The sequence below is a fragment of the Thunnus thynnus genome, chromosome 3, assembly GCF_963924715.1.
Source record: "Thunnus thynnus chromosome 3, fThuThy2.1, whole genome shotgun sequence".
NCBI classification, from domain to species: Eukaryota; Metazoa; Chordata; class Actinopteri; order Scombriformes; family Scombridae; genus Thunnus; species Thunnus thynnus.
In genome coordinates this window covers 5,738,460-5,752,789 of record NC_089519.1, presented here as the reverse complement: position 1 = coordinate 5,752,789, position 14,330 = coordinate 5,738,460, and the positions used below count along the sequence as shown (strand labels likewise).

The 14,330-nt window shown below is 38.7% G+C and overlaps 1 protein-coding gene across 5 annotated transcripts in view; it reads left to right on the top strand.

The window, feature by feature from the left end:
- LOC137176234 (zeta-sarcoglycan) overlaps window positions 1–14,330 on the top strand; it is a 366,313-nt gene that overhangs the window by 287,063 nt on the left and 64,920 nt on the right. For all 5 annotated transcript variants that reach the window (XM_067582401.1, XM_067582435.1, XM_067582409.1 and 2 more), the window contains one exon: window positions 4,294–4,381. In XM_067582401.1, coding sequence (XP_067438502.1) covers window positions 4,294–4,381 — 88 coding nt within the window. The remainder of the gene's footprint in view (window positions 1–4,293; window positions 4,382–14,330) is intronic.

Sequence of the window (14,330 nt, the reverse complement as noted above, 5' to 3'; positions counted from 1 at the left end):
ATGCAACATAGGCTTGCTGATATCGAAATGTTTGATGTGTTTTATGCGGGATCGCTGTAGGGTGGTTTCATATTGTATTGTTTAATCAGTGCTCTTATGCATAATGATACTGTGTGAACGTGATGTTGGATGGCGATGAGGCTTATCTGAGGTGGACTCATCTCTAATCATTGTGAGGCTGCTGTAAATTGGCCACAGCAAGATCATTTGGCAGTCAATACGAGCATGTGGATGTGTCCGTGTTGCAGCTGTGTTCTGTAAATGGCATGGAAAATCGGCAGTGTCCTCATGTCTCCGGTGAAGAAGTAGATGGATGTTGCATTGTCATATCAGTAATATGTCAGTTTCTTTGCTTACAGAAAGCAAACTGAACATGCAGCACAAACTGTGCCCACACATACAGTGCATGCACACACACACACACATCTTAGAGTGTGCTATAATTCAAACACAGATTGGACTTTTAACATCAAACTAGAGCCCGACCGATACTGGATTTTTGGGGCCGATACCGATATTAGGGACTAAATAATTTCAATATTGATATAAAAAAATCAATATAAAAAAATTTGATGTAATAAAATCAGTATATCAGCTGCTATTCTTTATGTTCTCTAGTCTCTACCAGTGTTGGAAGAAGTACTCAGATGAAGTATCAAAAGTAAAAGTACTGATTATGCAAAATGGAGTGTTATATATTTATCATATATAAATGATTGGAATAATGCTTCATTGACATGTTCATGTGAGCAACATTTTAATGTTGTCATGGTAGAGCTAATTTCAACACATGATACTAATTCAAGTATAACAATACATATATAACAAACTGATCATATATTTTACGTATATTTTACACATATATTTCCCTCTGAAATGTAGTGGAGTGGAAGGATAAAGTATTAGAATATGCCATGGAAATACTCAAGTAAAGTACAGGTACCTCTAAATTGTACTACAGTATTTGAGTAAATGTACTTAGTTATATTCCACCACTGCTCTCTACTAAACCACGTATTCTCTACTCTATCAGGCTAGCTATGAGATTCATGCTACAGCTTTGTTCCGATCCTGAACCATTATTTCAATGGATTGAACTCCAGTCAGAAACACTTTTATCTTGCTTATCGAAACATGTCATCTTTAGCATATTTTGCCTATTAATGTATAATGTTAACAGTCACAAACAGCAGCATCTCCACGTTAAGGGGAAACTTGGATGGAAAAGCAGACTTTTACATTTTAAGTTCTGTAAATGCAATGACTGGAATTGTTCGATTGGAGGGCATACCAAACTGCAAGTCCTGAACAATACAGTAACAGAATACATGTAAGATTACCATTAATTACACTCCTATTAATGTTATAGCGTAGCATTATAGGCAGAATGGGCTAAGATCCTCACACATTACCTTCCACTCAGCTGACAAGCTATGAAAGTAGCTACGTGGTTAGCTAGCTGGCTAATATAGCAAACGATGTAGCAAAAATCTAATTATGGAGTCTGATGAAGAGCGGTAGTGGTGGAAGCATCACTCTGGTGCGATACATTTCAGTGGACATTGGAGCCCTGCAGTGTGCGAGCTGCATATATGTTTATTTAGATATTTGCTCACTTTCAGCCCAGCATCCGCCCTCTTCAGCTTGGATGTGCTTGCATACTTCTAGCTTGGATTGAAATCTGAGAAATGAAATGATTATCATTCTGCTGTGCAAAAATTTTATTAGTTTAACATCACCAACATCAAACATTAAAATGAGACAACATCAAACCACCATCAAACATTATGCAAACATCACTGAAGATCAGAGCTTTAAATAAGGACTTTCATGGAGAGAAATAAACATTTAATGTCACAGAAATCTAACTGAATAGGTTTTCAACTTAAAATATATTAAGGGAGACAGCAACATATGGTAGTTTTTGGTTTTTTTCTTCAGTTCACTTCACCTACAGTTCTTCCAATGTGTATGAAGAGGGGAAACAGACTGTAAACTCCAGTAAGTTTTGTTGTAGAAGAAGAGGCCAGCTTGTTTTGGCCGTTGTCGTTGCCCTCATCAGCTCATCCAGTGTATACATTTGTTTGACAAACGTGCTAACAAAAAGGAACCAGTGAATTTGTCCCGTTGACTTTGACTCATGCTTCATGACAGCTTGTTGCATCCCTTTGTTTTCCACAATCCACAAAAGCTTTTCCAAACAATGATTGAATAGACTGCCAGGATAGATTTATCAGGGTACAGTGTACAATTCTGTATGTATAGTTCTGAATACAATATCTTACTTTAGTGAAAATTGGTAACCGAGTCGATAGGGAGCTGAGATTCTGCACCTGATGCTGTGCATAGTAAATAATGTTGATAGCTTCTACAAAAAAAAACATTTCTTCATCAAGAAGGACAAGCCATTATGGTTACCTACTCATGTTTCCACCAGTCAGATTATTTGGCTTCAATCAACTGTTGTATAAATAGACATTAGCAGCTGTTTAATATTCAGCAATTATTTACAGCCCCTTATTTCCATGTATTTGCATATGAGTGCTTAATCAAATAAGACTTTCCATCTATGGCTGCACTTCTAAATGACAGAGTCCTGCACTAAGTGAATGGGATCAGGCCTGTTCATGCACACTGCCCATTGAGCTGGAATGATTCAGAGTACATTACATCTGTCATGCCTTACAAAGCGCCCATCGCTTTAAACAGAGTGGAAAGATAATATAGTGAAGCCTATCACACGCCCCGTTGAAAATAATTAATCCAGCATACATGCGTTGGGAAACAGATGAGAGAGGCAATGCACAATAAACCGTGTTGAGCGCTCATTTGTTGTTTGGCAAATTTGTTACCTGACTCTATATGAGTGGGTGGTGTGCCTCTGTGTGTACGTACACGGAGGCTGGGGGTGTGTATGACTTTGTACCTTAGCACTTGTTCAGATGTTAGTGAGTGTGTGTGTAAAATATGTGTTTATGGATGTATGTAGGTGTGAATGTTACCCACATAGTCACAATTTGTCACCGGTTCTGTGAATGCCCGTGCATGCGTCTGCTTCCGTATGCTTCATGCGTGCATTTTGTGTTTCTTCATTCATGTTTGTGCGGTTGTTTGTGTTTGTAATCATCCCGTCCCGGGAGTCTCCGGACGTTCCGAAATAGAGCACAGAGACAGGTGTGACATATTAGAAATTTCGTCTCGACTCACATAGCGGACCACAAAACAATGAATATCCATCCATAGCAAACAGTAAAATGGAGAGGAGGGGTGAGAGAGGGAGATTGAGAGTGTAGAGGAAGGAAGTAAGGAGGGAGGGGGAGGGGGGGAGGAAGGATTTTTCCATTTCAACGGATCAACGACTTTCCAATTTTAACACAATTCTCATTTGGAATTCAGACCAGAATGCAGCAAGATATTAATTTCGGGAAATCAACAGAGAAATTGGGTCACCTGTGAGCTATTCATTTAGGGCCGCCAAAACAAATAAGCAATTTAAAAGAGAGTAAGAGAGAGAAAGAGAGAAAGGAGTGGAGGAGAAAGAAGAGAATATAAAAAGAAATGATGTAAGTGCAGAGATGTAATGAAGGAGAGAAGGAGAACGGAGGGAAAATTTGGTTAAGAATGTGAGTCGGAAGATTTTGCAGACTGATGTACGCAGAAAAGAGAGAGAGAGGGACAAGGGAGACGAAGGGGGGCTGAGAGAGAGAGAAGGAGATAGTAAAAGGTTAGATTGAGTTTGAGACTTAATAGAAATGGCAGACATTGTTGTTTGCATTCATTGCAACACACATCCGCTGAATGTAAACTAATGCAGGCGGCGTCTGGTTCAATCAGACTTTAAAGAGTGTAGCAGAGGTCAGGGTCACAATGGCATTTAGCTCATTTAGGTTGAGAATAATTGCCTTTTTTTTTTCCACACATACAAACACACACACACACACACACAAACAATCGGAAACAAGCAAACACACTCACAGACAGAATGCTGTTTTGAATGTATTATGCAAATCAGACGCTGAGTATGTCAGGCTGGCAGAAGTGTGAAGGTTGATACAGGCTCAGGCAGTGTTGGTTATACAAGTTAATGCTGTATTGACTGGGTCCGGACGGGTGAGGTCAGGGGCTACGGGGGGGGGGAGAGAAGGAAAGCACAGAAAACATGTGTGTGAGTATGGATGGATGCTGTCAAGGTTAAGAATGTAGCGGATAGGCTTTCGCACCATTTTTAGCAAATTGAATTGAGTCTATTTGCCGTTATCATAATCATTTTTCACCTTTCTACTCTCTCCTCAGGACAGTCCGTTGATCCTCCAGTCCGACAGAAATGTGACCGTCAACGCTAGGAATGATCAGGGACAACTGACCGGTCAGCTAACAGTGGGTAAGATCCACACACACACACACACCATACAAAGATTATGTCCACACATACTACATTGGCAGTAAGCATTTTCTTCAACCTCCAAACTAGATAATTCATTCAAGACATTCAGTTATATTGCTTTGTTTGTGCTTGAAATTCCTAAATGCATTTTACCTCCTTCTGTTTACCAAACTAAATGCTATCTGTTTCCATTAGTGTATCTCACTGAGGCTGACAGCCGTGCTGTTTCCTCGACTAAATCATTTTTCCAAGCTCTTATTGGATTAGTGAGGGCCTAGTGTTCTACAGAAGACGTCACTCGGGGGGACGTGTGTCATATATATATATATATATATATATATGTATATATGTATGGAATATTCTTATGGGACTCAAAAAAGTTGAGGAAAATTCTTAAAGACTTTTAACAAAGCAAATATAAAATTAGCATCCGAGAATTCTTTGTATGAAAATAACTGGAGAGAATCAGCTTATAGTATATGGTTTGATACATTGTTTCTCTGTCATGTACTATTAAAGGATAGGTTCACAATTTTTCAAGCCTGTCTTAAAGCAATACTCAGGTGGCCACATGAGCACTGAAATGGGTTTCGCTTGCTGTAATATAAAGCGGATATCCTTCACAGTTCCAGTCTTTTCCCTCCGTGTCTCGATGGACGGAGTATTCCTGCTCAGCTGCAGTGGAGCGGGAATCTGGCACCAAAAAGACTTTGAAAGTACTGAATTGATTTGACTAATTTGGACAGCTGAAGCTTCAAATTATCTTCAACTAAACTTTAAATACACTACATACAGAAAGAGGCCTGTGGATTTTGAAAGGGCATTATGAAGGGATCTCTTAATGGCCAGTATGAACGGGAGGAATGATGACAGCCAATAAAACATGTGTCAGTGTTCATTTTCGCACCTGATAGCTTTTTTAGGACAGACTTGAAAAACTTATCCTATAAAATACTATTTAAAGAACAGCCGCTATGGACTGATTGGCTCAAAGAACGCGGTCAGAAAGATTGTAGGTCAGATACGGTGACATTGGAATTGTAAATGTGGGGACTTTGACGATGTAGGAAAACAGAAGTGACAGAGAAAATCGGAGCATGAAGAAAAAGCAAACATTCACCCAAAGAGGAATAAAAGCAGAGCAGTAAAGCAGCAAAGTTGCCAGTGTAACCAGTAAGAGTGGAAAGATTGGAAGGAAGGAAATGCATTCAACATGTTTGGTTGGTTACACTGAGTGTACATATGTAAGGTCGTTAGGATTGTGCGTATCACAGTGACAGAGGCACCAGTATTATGATGGCAGTGGTTAGAGTTCAGAGCAGTTAAATATAAAATGAAGATGGCTGTTTTGTTCACTTCTTGTCATCTCTCTTTTAGTCTCTTTATTACACAAGTTAAGTAGCCTCCAGTCAATACTGACCAGCACTCTCTCCTCGTATTTTCAACTTTAATTCATGTCAGCTTGATGGCTGAATAAATGAATATCCACCGAAAAGGTCCCAACTTAACATCCTGTCACTCCGCGCTTGTGTGCTTTCGGATTTTTATAAAACAGGCGACAGAATCGGCTCCATAATAACGCTAAACGATGATATTGATGCAAAAACTGCATTTGTGGATTTACTGTGAGAAGCAATGAACGGCATCTCTTATGTTGATGATGCTCATTAATTAACAGCAAAATAAGTTTTAAAATCCATCAGTGATGCAGCCTGTCAAAGAACAAAACCAGTCCTCATCCCACTAATTATAATATTTTTTAACTCAACGACGTGCTCTCGTCCTCTCTCTCTCTCTCTCTCCGCTCCCCCTCGTGCACCAGGGACCGAATATGGTGCAAGCATGTAACCCTTTCCATAAATGTTCTGTTATATCTGAATAAAGGGAACATTTACATAAAAGACGCTTAAGTCTGTATAATAAAAAGGCGTAACTTGAACAGACAGATGAAGCCAGCGACGTTATGTGTTCCATGTTTTAAAATGGTTTAATATTTGCTCGTATTCATTCTGGACTGTTAATGCGGAGGATTTGCTATTTTGTAGTGTTGTATGATGGATTTCTGTCTGTATTGTGAATTAACATCAGAGAAAAGTGGTGACTGGCAAGGACAAGGCTTTAATATAATGTAAGTGGTTTTCACTGTGGATTTGCAAATATTTGTGGTGTTGTTATAATCACAATATGAGGAAAATTTAGATGGTTTTTACAACTTGGTGGATGGAAATTGTCACTTGAAAGTGCTCTTTTGAACCTCCTGGAGATAATCAAAATGAAATTTTCATACTCACCATACTACACTCTTGCACTTGGTGATGATCTCTTTGAGTTCATGTCTTGAAGGAAAGCAGACACTGCAGTGTTGACCAGTGGAGTTTCCTGTCAAAATGTATGTCACAAGGTATTTGCAGTCTTCACTGTGATCTTACAGTTTGTCTCTGTGATCTTAACATTAGCCTATAGATGACTTTACAGTAGCTGTACCCAAACTTCATGGCATTTTTATCCCTTCATATAATAAATGATGTTGTTAGTTCTCTTTAGTCTGTGATTAGCTATGTTCAGTTTGGATGAAACAGATCTGGCTACTTATTGATGCCATCACCAACAGATTCAACATGTGATTTGATGGATGTTGGAGTTATGTTGCCAGTACGTGATTGGTTAGTGAAACTGTGATTGCATTTGGAAATACATCAAATTCCCTCTCATTGTATTTCAGCCTTTCACTTCTTCCTTACTGAAAACATTTGCAAATTTCGAATGAGTTATTTACTCGACACCTTGAATACTCAAGGGAGCAGAAATGTATTTTACAAAACTTAAAGACTTTAAATCAGCAGTAATAAACAGTAAAACAATCCCATCATCATAAATGGATTGGCCATTGGTGATTCCTGATGTATTAGTCATATCACCTAAACATGGAGCATGGACGGAAAAAGATGTTTTGAGGGTTAATATCATAAAATGAGCAAACTAATCTGCTCCTCATGTTTGATGTGGATGCAGCATATAGATATGCATCTCCTGTAGGCTGGCCAGGCGCTTCTAGTGTCTTTATGCACACGCACACACACACACACACACACACACACATACACACACACAGTCTTCCCTTTTCTGACACTTTGAAGGTTTGAAATCCCTGACAGCTCACCTCCTGCTGTTAAAGCTCCCCAAAGCTTCTTTCCTCACCAGGAAAAGCACTTTAATGCTTATGTGTGTGTGTTTGTGTGTGTGTGTGTGTGTGTGTGTGTGTGTGTGTGAGAGAGAGTGAGTGAGTGTGTGTCTGCAAGCCTATCTTGTAGTCAGCAGAATCAGTCTGTAAAACTAGACGGTCAGACAGCCTACTGCAGTCAGTTTAGTCAAGCTGCTAAAGGATGACACGGACTGTCGCGTGACCTAACTTGTGCAGTCAGACTCACGCTTTGGACAAAGCTGTGCACTAGTGACAGCACAAGTGTCGAATATACACTGTCATTCCTTACAAATACCTCTTATATACCAATTAATATGAACAAATTACACACAGACCTTTACTTTTCACACACAGACGTTCCTAGCTACAATTTTGCGCTAAGATTCCCCAGACACAGGGAAATCTGCCAAGCAACTTCCATCAATAACCACTTCGTGACATATAAACACACACACACACACACACACACACACACACACAAATACACTAAAGACCTCAGTGGATGGCTGATGGGTTGGAACGGGACAGAATGAATCCTCCTGAGAAGTCTCTTCTTCCAGGCTCCGGAAATCCCTCGGTCTCCTTCTGCCACTGCCTCCTGTTGTCTCTGTGCTGACTCAGCAGCATATTTAACACACACACACACACACACACAAACAAAAAAACACACTTCCTTCCTTTCTCTTCAGTGTCCTCATAGGGATGGTTGTTTCTCCTCACCAGACATTTGCCACATTGGAAGCAGAGAAGTTCCACCTCAGTAAACCACTTATTAGTATTCATCACCGAAACTCAACAGAGGAACAGCTTGCTCCGGCTTATACAAGAGGTACAGGATCATTACGGTCAGCGGTAAGGAAAGGTGAAATGCCCACAAACGTTAGGACACGTATGTTAATACCAAGACACACGTGTGCTGACACCTTATTACATCACGAATGGTAAAATAGGTTCTAATTTGAGTTGCACAGAAATGGAGAAGAGGAATGAGAGGAAGACCTCAGCGCTTTGGTAAAATCACTGAATCTGTCAAGGTATTATTTTAAAGGTTTTATAAGATTTATTGATCTTTGAGTGAAATGTCTCGAGAGCTGTTGGATGGATTGTCATGAAATTTGGTATCGACATTTATGTCCATACAGGATGAATTTAATGACTTTGGTGATCCCCAAACATTTATCTTCCACCATCATCAGGTCAAAAAATGTCAAATTCTTTGGTTTATGAATGATATTAGCAAAACTAATTCCCACGAGCTTCAGCTTCTGTTTGTATTTAGTGCTAATCAGCAAATATTAGCATGCTAATATGCTGAACTAAGATGATTGACATAGTCAGCATTATACCTGCTTAACATTAGCTTGTCATTCTGAGCATGCTAGAATCACTAACTGGTTTGCACGTACAAGGGATTATCCTTGATGATGTGGTGCATTACAATAGAAGAGAAATACAAGTGTCAGGGGTGCAAAATTCTCTACCACCGCAAATTTTCAATTTATCAGGGTATTTACTAAGATCACACATATAAATTAGCCCAACCACAGTTCATCTGATTTGTATGAAGTGCAACTAAATAAGATATGATACCTTGCAATTACTGAGGACTGCAAATCCTTAGTAAATATACCCCTCATCTTGTTAAGACTTTGATACTGATAATCCTGCAAGGACACAAAAGGAGATTTGCCAGGAAAAAATCATATTTTGATGTTTTTGCTCTTTATGGTGATAAAATCAACTCACTTAGGGAGCGCACCTTGACATAACCGATTATCATTATACAAATAGGAACATTCATAAATGCTTTACATTGTGTCCTTCTGGGGGCCCCTCTTCTTCTGAGACAGAAGGTCTGAGTACATGCGTTGGCCTTGGGTACCTCATCTCATTTTTATTGCTCTCTCTCTCTCTCGCTCTCTTCCATCCCTCCATCCCTTCTCTTCTTCTCCGTCCTCTGTGTCGCTGTCAGCTCGTTAAAGTGAGTGAGAACCTTTCATCTTTGTCTTCTGAACGGACGACCATAAAGATGATGAGTGAACTCGAAGTTTTGAAGCTATAACCTTTCACCCGCCTAGGTGATGATGTTCCAGCATTAGAGACAGTGCAGCGGTGTCTGAGAGACATCCGTCAGAGGCCAGATGTTCCTTTAACTACCCCAAAGCAGTGGAAATTTCACTGACGTATAATTTTCGTCAACAACATTTTTTCACTGATGAAAAGACGATAACAGACACGTTTGTTATTGTTGTGTTATCGTATTATCACTGACTAAAATATGACTAAAACTAAATGGCATTTTAGTCAAAATGAACACTTCCCAGTGGAGATGTTGACATAAAAAATGTGTATTTTCACTGCTAATGACTGGATTTCTTAATCTTCCAGGTTGAGCTCAGTATCAAGAAACATAGTTTATCAGTAATCCGTTTAATGAACTTATAGCAACTAAATCAAAAAATGAAAATTGGTTACATTTATTTTCAACAGTTTAAACATGAGTAAAGCTGCGCACGTCAAAGTTGAAATACCAAGAGCACAATACTAATAAGAGCTTAAACTAGCTAGCTCGTTATTCTTTATGTTTTGTTTCCCATTCTCTTTACCTGCTGGCAGTCATTACAGTCTTACGTGTGTGTGTGTGTGTGTGTGTGTCAGGGGGGTCATTTGCTTATACCTGCCATAAAAACAACCCCTCCAACTTTTAAAGTGACATTCAACATTCAACCTCTCCTTCATTCACCACACTGCAACACTTTCCCTTTGTCTTCCTCTCGCCCTTTTCCTTCTTTTACCTCTTTGTTCCCTCGCTTATCCTCACTTTTCTCCATTCTGTCGTGTCACGTCTACCTTTCTCTCCCCCCTTTTTTTAATCATGCATGGACCTCATCTCTTATTACAGTAAACCAATGAATTCCCCACTGACCTTGTTACCTTCTTCTAAACTCGGGCCCACATTTATCACTTCATTATCTTTACCTTCTTAGACTAATTATGTTCCCTTTTATCTAGGTGGAATCGCTCACCTCGTTTCTATGGCGTTTGGCTGATGTTGCTCAAAAATTGGATTATCAAAGCAGAAGAAATTAGGGGACTGAAAAGAAAAGGCCATAAAGAGTGATAGACGGTTAATGATTTGTGGTAAAGGTGAGGTGAATTTACCAAGACAAAGTCAAATAGTTTCATGTGTTGTTGTAGTTGAGACATTTTATGTGTGGATTTTTTGGATTTATAGCTGTAAGAAATGTAAGAATATAAGGAAATGAATCATATTTTATTTTTCACTCATTCTCAGAGACATGGTGTCACTGTAGCAGTTTAACGGTTGAATGTTGGCTAAAATTGGTTTCTGATTAGTGTGCGGAATGAGCACTCGCAAAGCCTTGCATAAAATTCAATTGTTCCATTACACACAGTCTAATTATGAATCTACATCTTTGCAAATCCCCCTCTGAGAAACAAATGATGTACATAACAATCATATTTTGCAGTGATCACACTTTTCAACTAGAGTGAGATCTTTCTGGCTTGATTCGTCTGGCTGAGAAACATAAAGATACAACTACAGTAGTCTGATTTTATGTGTCTCGCCCTCACCCAATCAGCAAAGTTCAGACAGCATATCTTCCACATATTATGCTGCTACTCTATGATCAAATCAATGGTTTTAATGAGGCAATTAAAAATACATAGAGCTGAGCATTAACAAACTGAAATACACTTTTGGGGCCATCAAGGACTCAATAAAAGCACGGATTTATCGCTATTGTTACCATTTATTCTTTTAATTGTACTTTAATTGCACAAAGGCTAATTGTCTGCATACTATTTTGGCTGCAATATGGCAAATATTGTTTTCATCACTTGTTCATATGTGTGGGTGTGTGTTGCCCTAAGGAATTGATTTAATGGACCATATGAAGTCATCCTTCTGCACCAGTGAGCTATAGGCCTCATACTGTATGTTGGTGGTTGGACACAATAATAAAATGACAGATATATAGTACTTCAGTCATGACAGTGCTCTCTTTGCCTCTGGTATTGTAGGCGTATACAATAAAGGATGTTTGCAATAGGTTGTGATGTTTTTTTTATTTTATTATAATACGGTGGAGGCTATTTCTTTTTCCTGCTTTTTTTATAATGCAGTTCAGCAATCAAACCGCATTAAACTGGCTTGTAAGTGTAAATCATTGGAAGTGCTCTAGTGATATCTCACTGTCCGTTCCTCAAACATCTTATTCAGTCTTTTTTCTGAGAGGTGTTGATTCAAGTCTGTTGTAATTTTTTTATGTGATAGTTTGCGGTGGTGTTTCATTGGATTGCATTATATTTTGAGGTTTACCTATTATTGTGTCCACCCTCTGTAGTTGCATCACATTATGTGCATTGGGAAATGTTTTCTCAGTTAATAAAGTAGTGTGTTATTGAATAGAACATTATAAAAGCTACAAGATAATTTAGAGTTTATGCACCGAAGGGAGTGACAGGACTGTGAAGAATAACAATTTGTTTGTTTTCTGTGTTTAATAAAAGGACGTTAAACCATGGGGGGAAAAAAATGCTTCTCTGTCATGTAAGTCAACAAGAACACCGTTGTCTTCAGTCAGTAAGAAAGACTTTATCTGTGTTTATGAGCTTGGAATGTTTATTGCAAGGATAGCAGAAAATGTCCCCTTTATTGTTTACCATAAAGCAGCAATGTGTGCTGTCAGTCGTTCTTACCAACCAACCTTACATCTGCACAAAATCACCTTGTGAGAGCTGAGAAAAGTTGTTTTATAACACTGTCGCTGTACATTCAGTTCTTACAGTTGCAACCATCCACGAAAAACTACTTGTTCCAACTTGCTCGTGACCTATCAAAATTGGGTATCTTCCTAAATCAGAATGTATATAACTGTGTTAATTTCAAGCTTGATAGTGAAAGTTTACAGAATGTATCAACCAACTCTGATGCAAGGTGACAAAAAAAAGTTTACTGTGCACTAATAATACTGAATAGCATATTTCTGCATTGTCTCTGTTAAAAGTATGAATAATGCAAAGTGCACCATGGTTGAACAATCTGCCACAAGGTTAGAGCAATGACTCAGTATTCCTTTAGGCATGTTTGTAAACTAAACATTTATAACTATGTGCATTTTAAATAAAGGGATAGAATGCCAAAGCTCCCACCTAGACTTGCATTCAATTTTGCACTTCATCCCCTGAGGCACTGTTGCCATATTACAGTGCATTTACATTTGAGGTGCTTGGCAGATGCTGTTGTCCAGGAAAATTTTCAAAAACTACAAATAGTGAAATATATTAACATTTATAAATCTTCTGTAATTATGAGTTTCAGAATTATAAAAGAAATTGCCAAGAACATTCATGTAGTAGTTTAAGTCAGACATCATCTGTGCCCACAAGGGAACCTGCCCAAATGCAGGCGATGTAAGTTGGCACAAGGCCTTTATTGAAATGTAAAAGGTCAGTTAATAAAATGTCTCAGTTAAGGCTCACTAACTCATATTTAAATGCAAGATTATTATCTCCCCCAGCTTGTATTTGCCATGACTTCAGGATATTAATGTAATTATGTTCACAGAGGCATGTAAGTCACTAGAAAGCCATAAAAATCAGATATACCCTAGGCCATGAGTTCTTCAACTTTTCCAACAACGGAAACAACTCCAGATTGTCTGCTGTGCATGTGAATTTTCTCCTTTTTTTTTCATTTTTGATGTCTTGTTCTGTCCTGCGATATAGTAAGATGATTGGGTCTGGGACTGGGGCTTGCCTTGAGGTTTAAGAGGCACAAAGACTGACTGGGAAAGTGAGTGAGCAACGTTGTTCCCTGCGTCTACTTGCTGTTCGGCTCTTATAGAAAGTTCTGCTGCCCCATGAGTGACATAACATAATGTGAATCTACTTGGCTTGCAAACTGTTTCCCATTCATTTACCCATTCATAGTTTGCTCTTCCGTCTTGTTTCCGATAATGTAAAACAAAAGTGACACAGCTCCTTTTTAACTTGAAGTGAGAAGTGTTTCATCCAGTCTGTTACACAGCAGGTTTAAGTAAGTTTGATTTATGTTAGCGTAGCATGTAAACATCCCACCAGATAATCCTGATCCTAGTCAAGCTTAGCTTCATATCAGCCTTAAGCAGTCCTGGTGTTTCCATCCTTTACACTTGAAGCACACAACTGCAGCTCATGTTAAATTTATTGATTTGACACAGGCTGCAATTATTTTCTGCTCAAAATACAGAACTAAGACCTTTACCAGGCTATAGCAGGAGAAATACATTTCCTTGCTTTGGGCGACTTCAGTGTATTATTCATAGACTTGAACCCGAGATTACATGATTTCAAGGTGAGCAATGCAAAACCCTGAGCTACTATACAGTATACATGTAACAGGGGAGTTCAGCAGCATGGTGATTATCACTACCTGCCAGTCAGAGTCTATGTGCAGCAGTTGTCTCAAATGTTCTCATTGTAGTTTTGTTAATGTATTGTTGGTTTTATAACGTATTCTTCACACTATTCATGCCGTGAACGTCTCAGCTTTCTCTCTTCACCTCTGCCCTCTTCACTGTGAATCTATTAGATTTGCGCCTCATGTCTCATGTGTTTTAAAGTCATTATGTCAGACTTATCACTGATCACATTACAGCCGCTTTAGTTTATTGTGTTCACTCAAGTAGGCTTTTAATGAAACACTGTTTTACAAACTTACTTGCATATTCAGCTTTT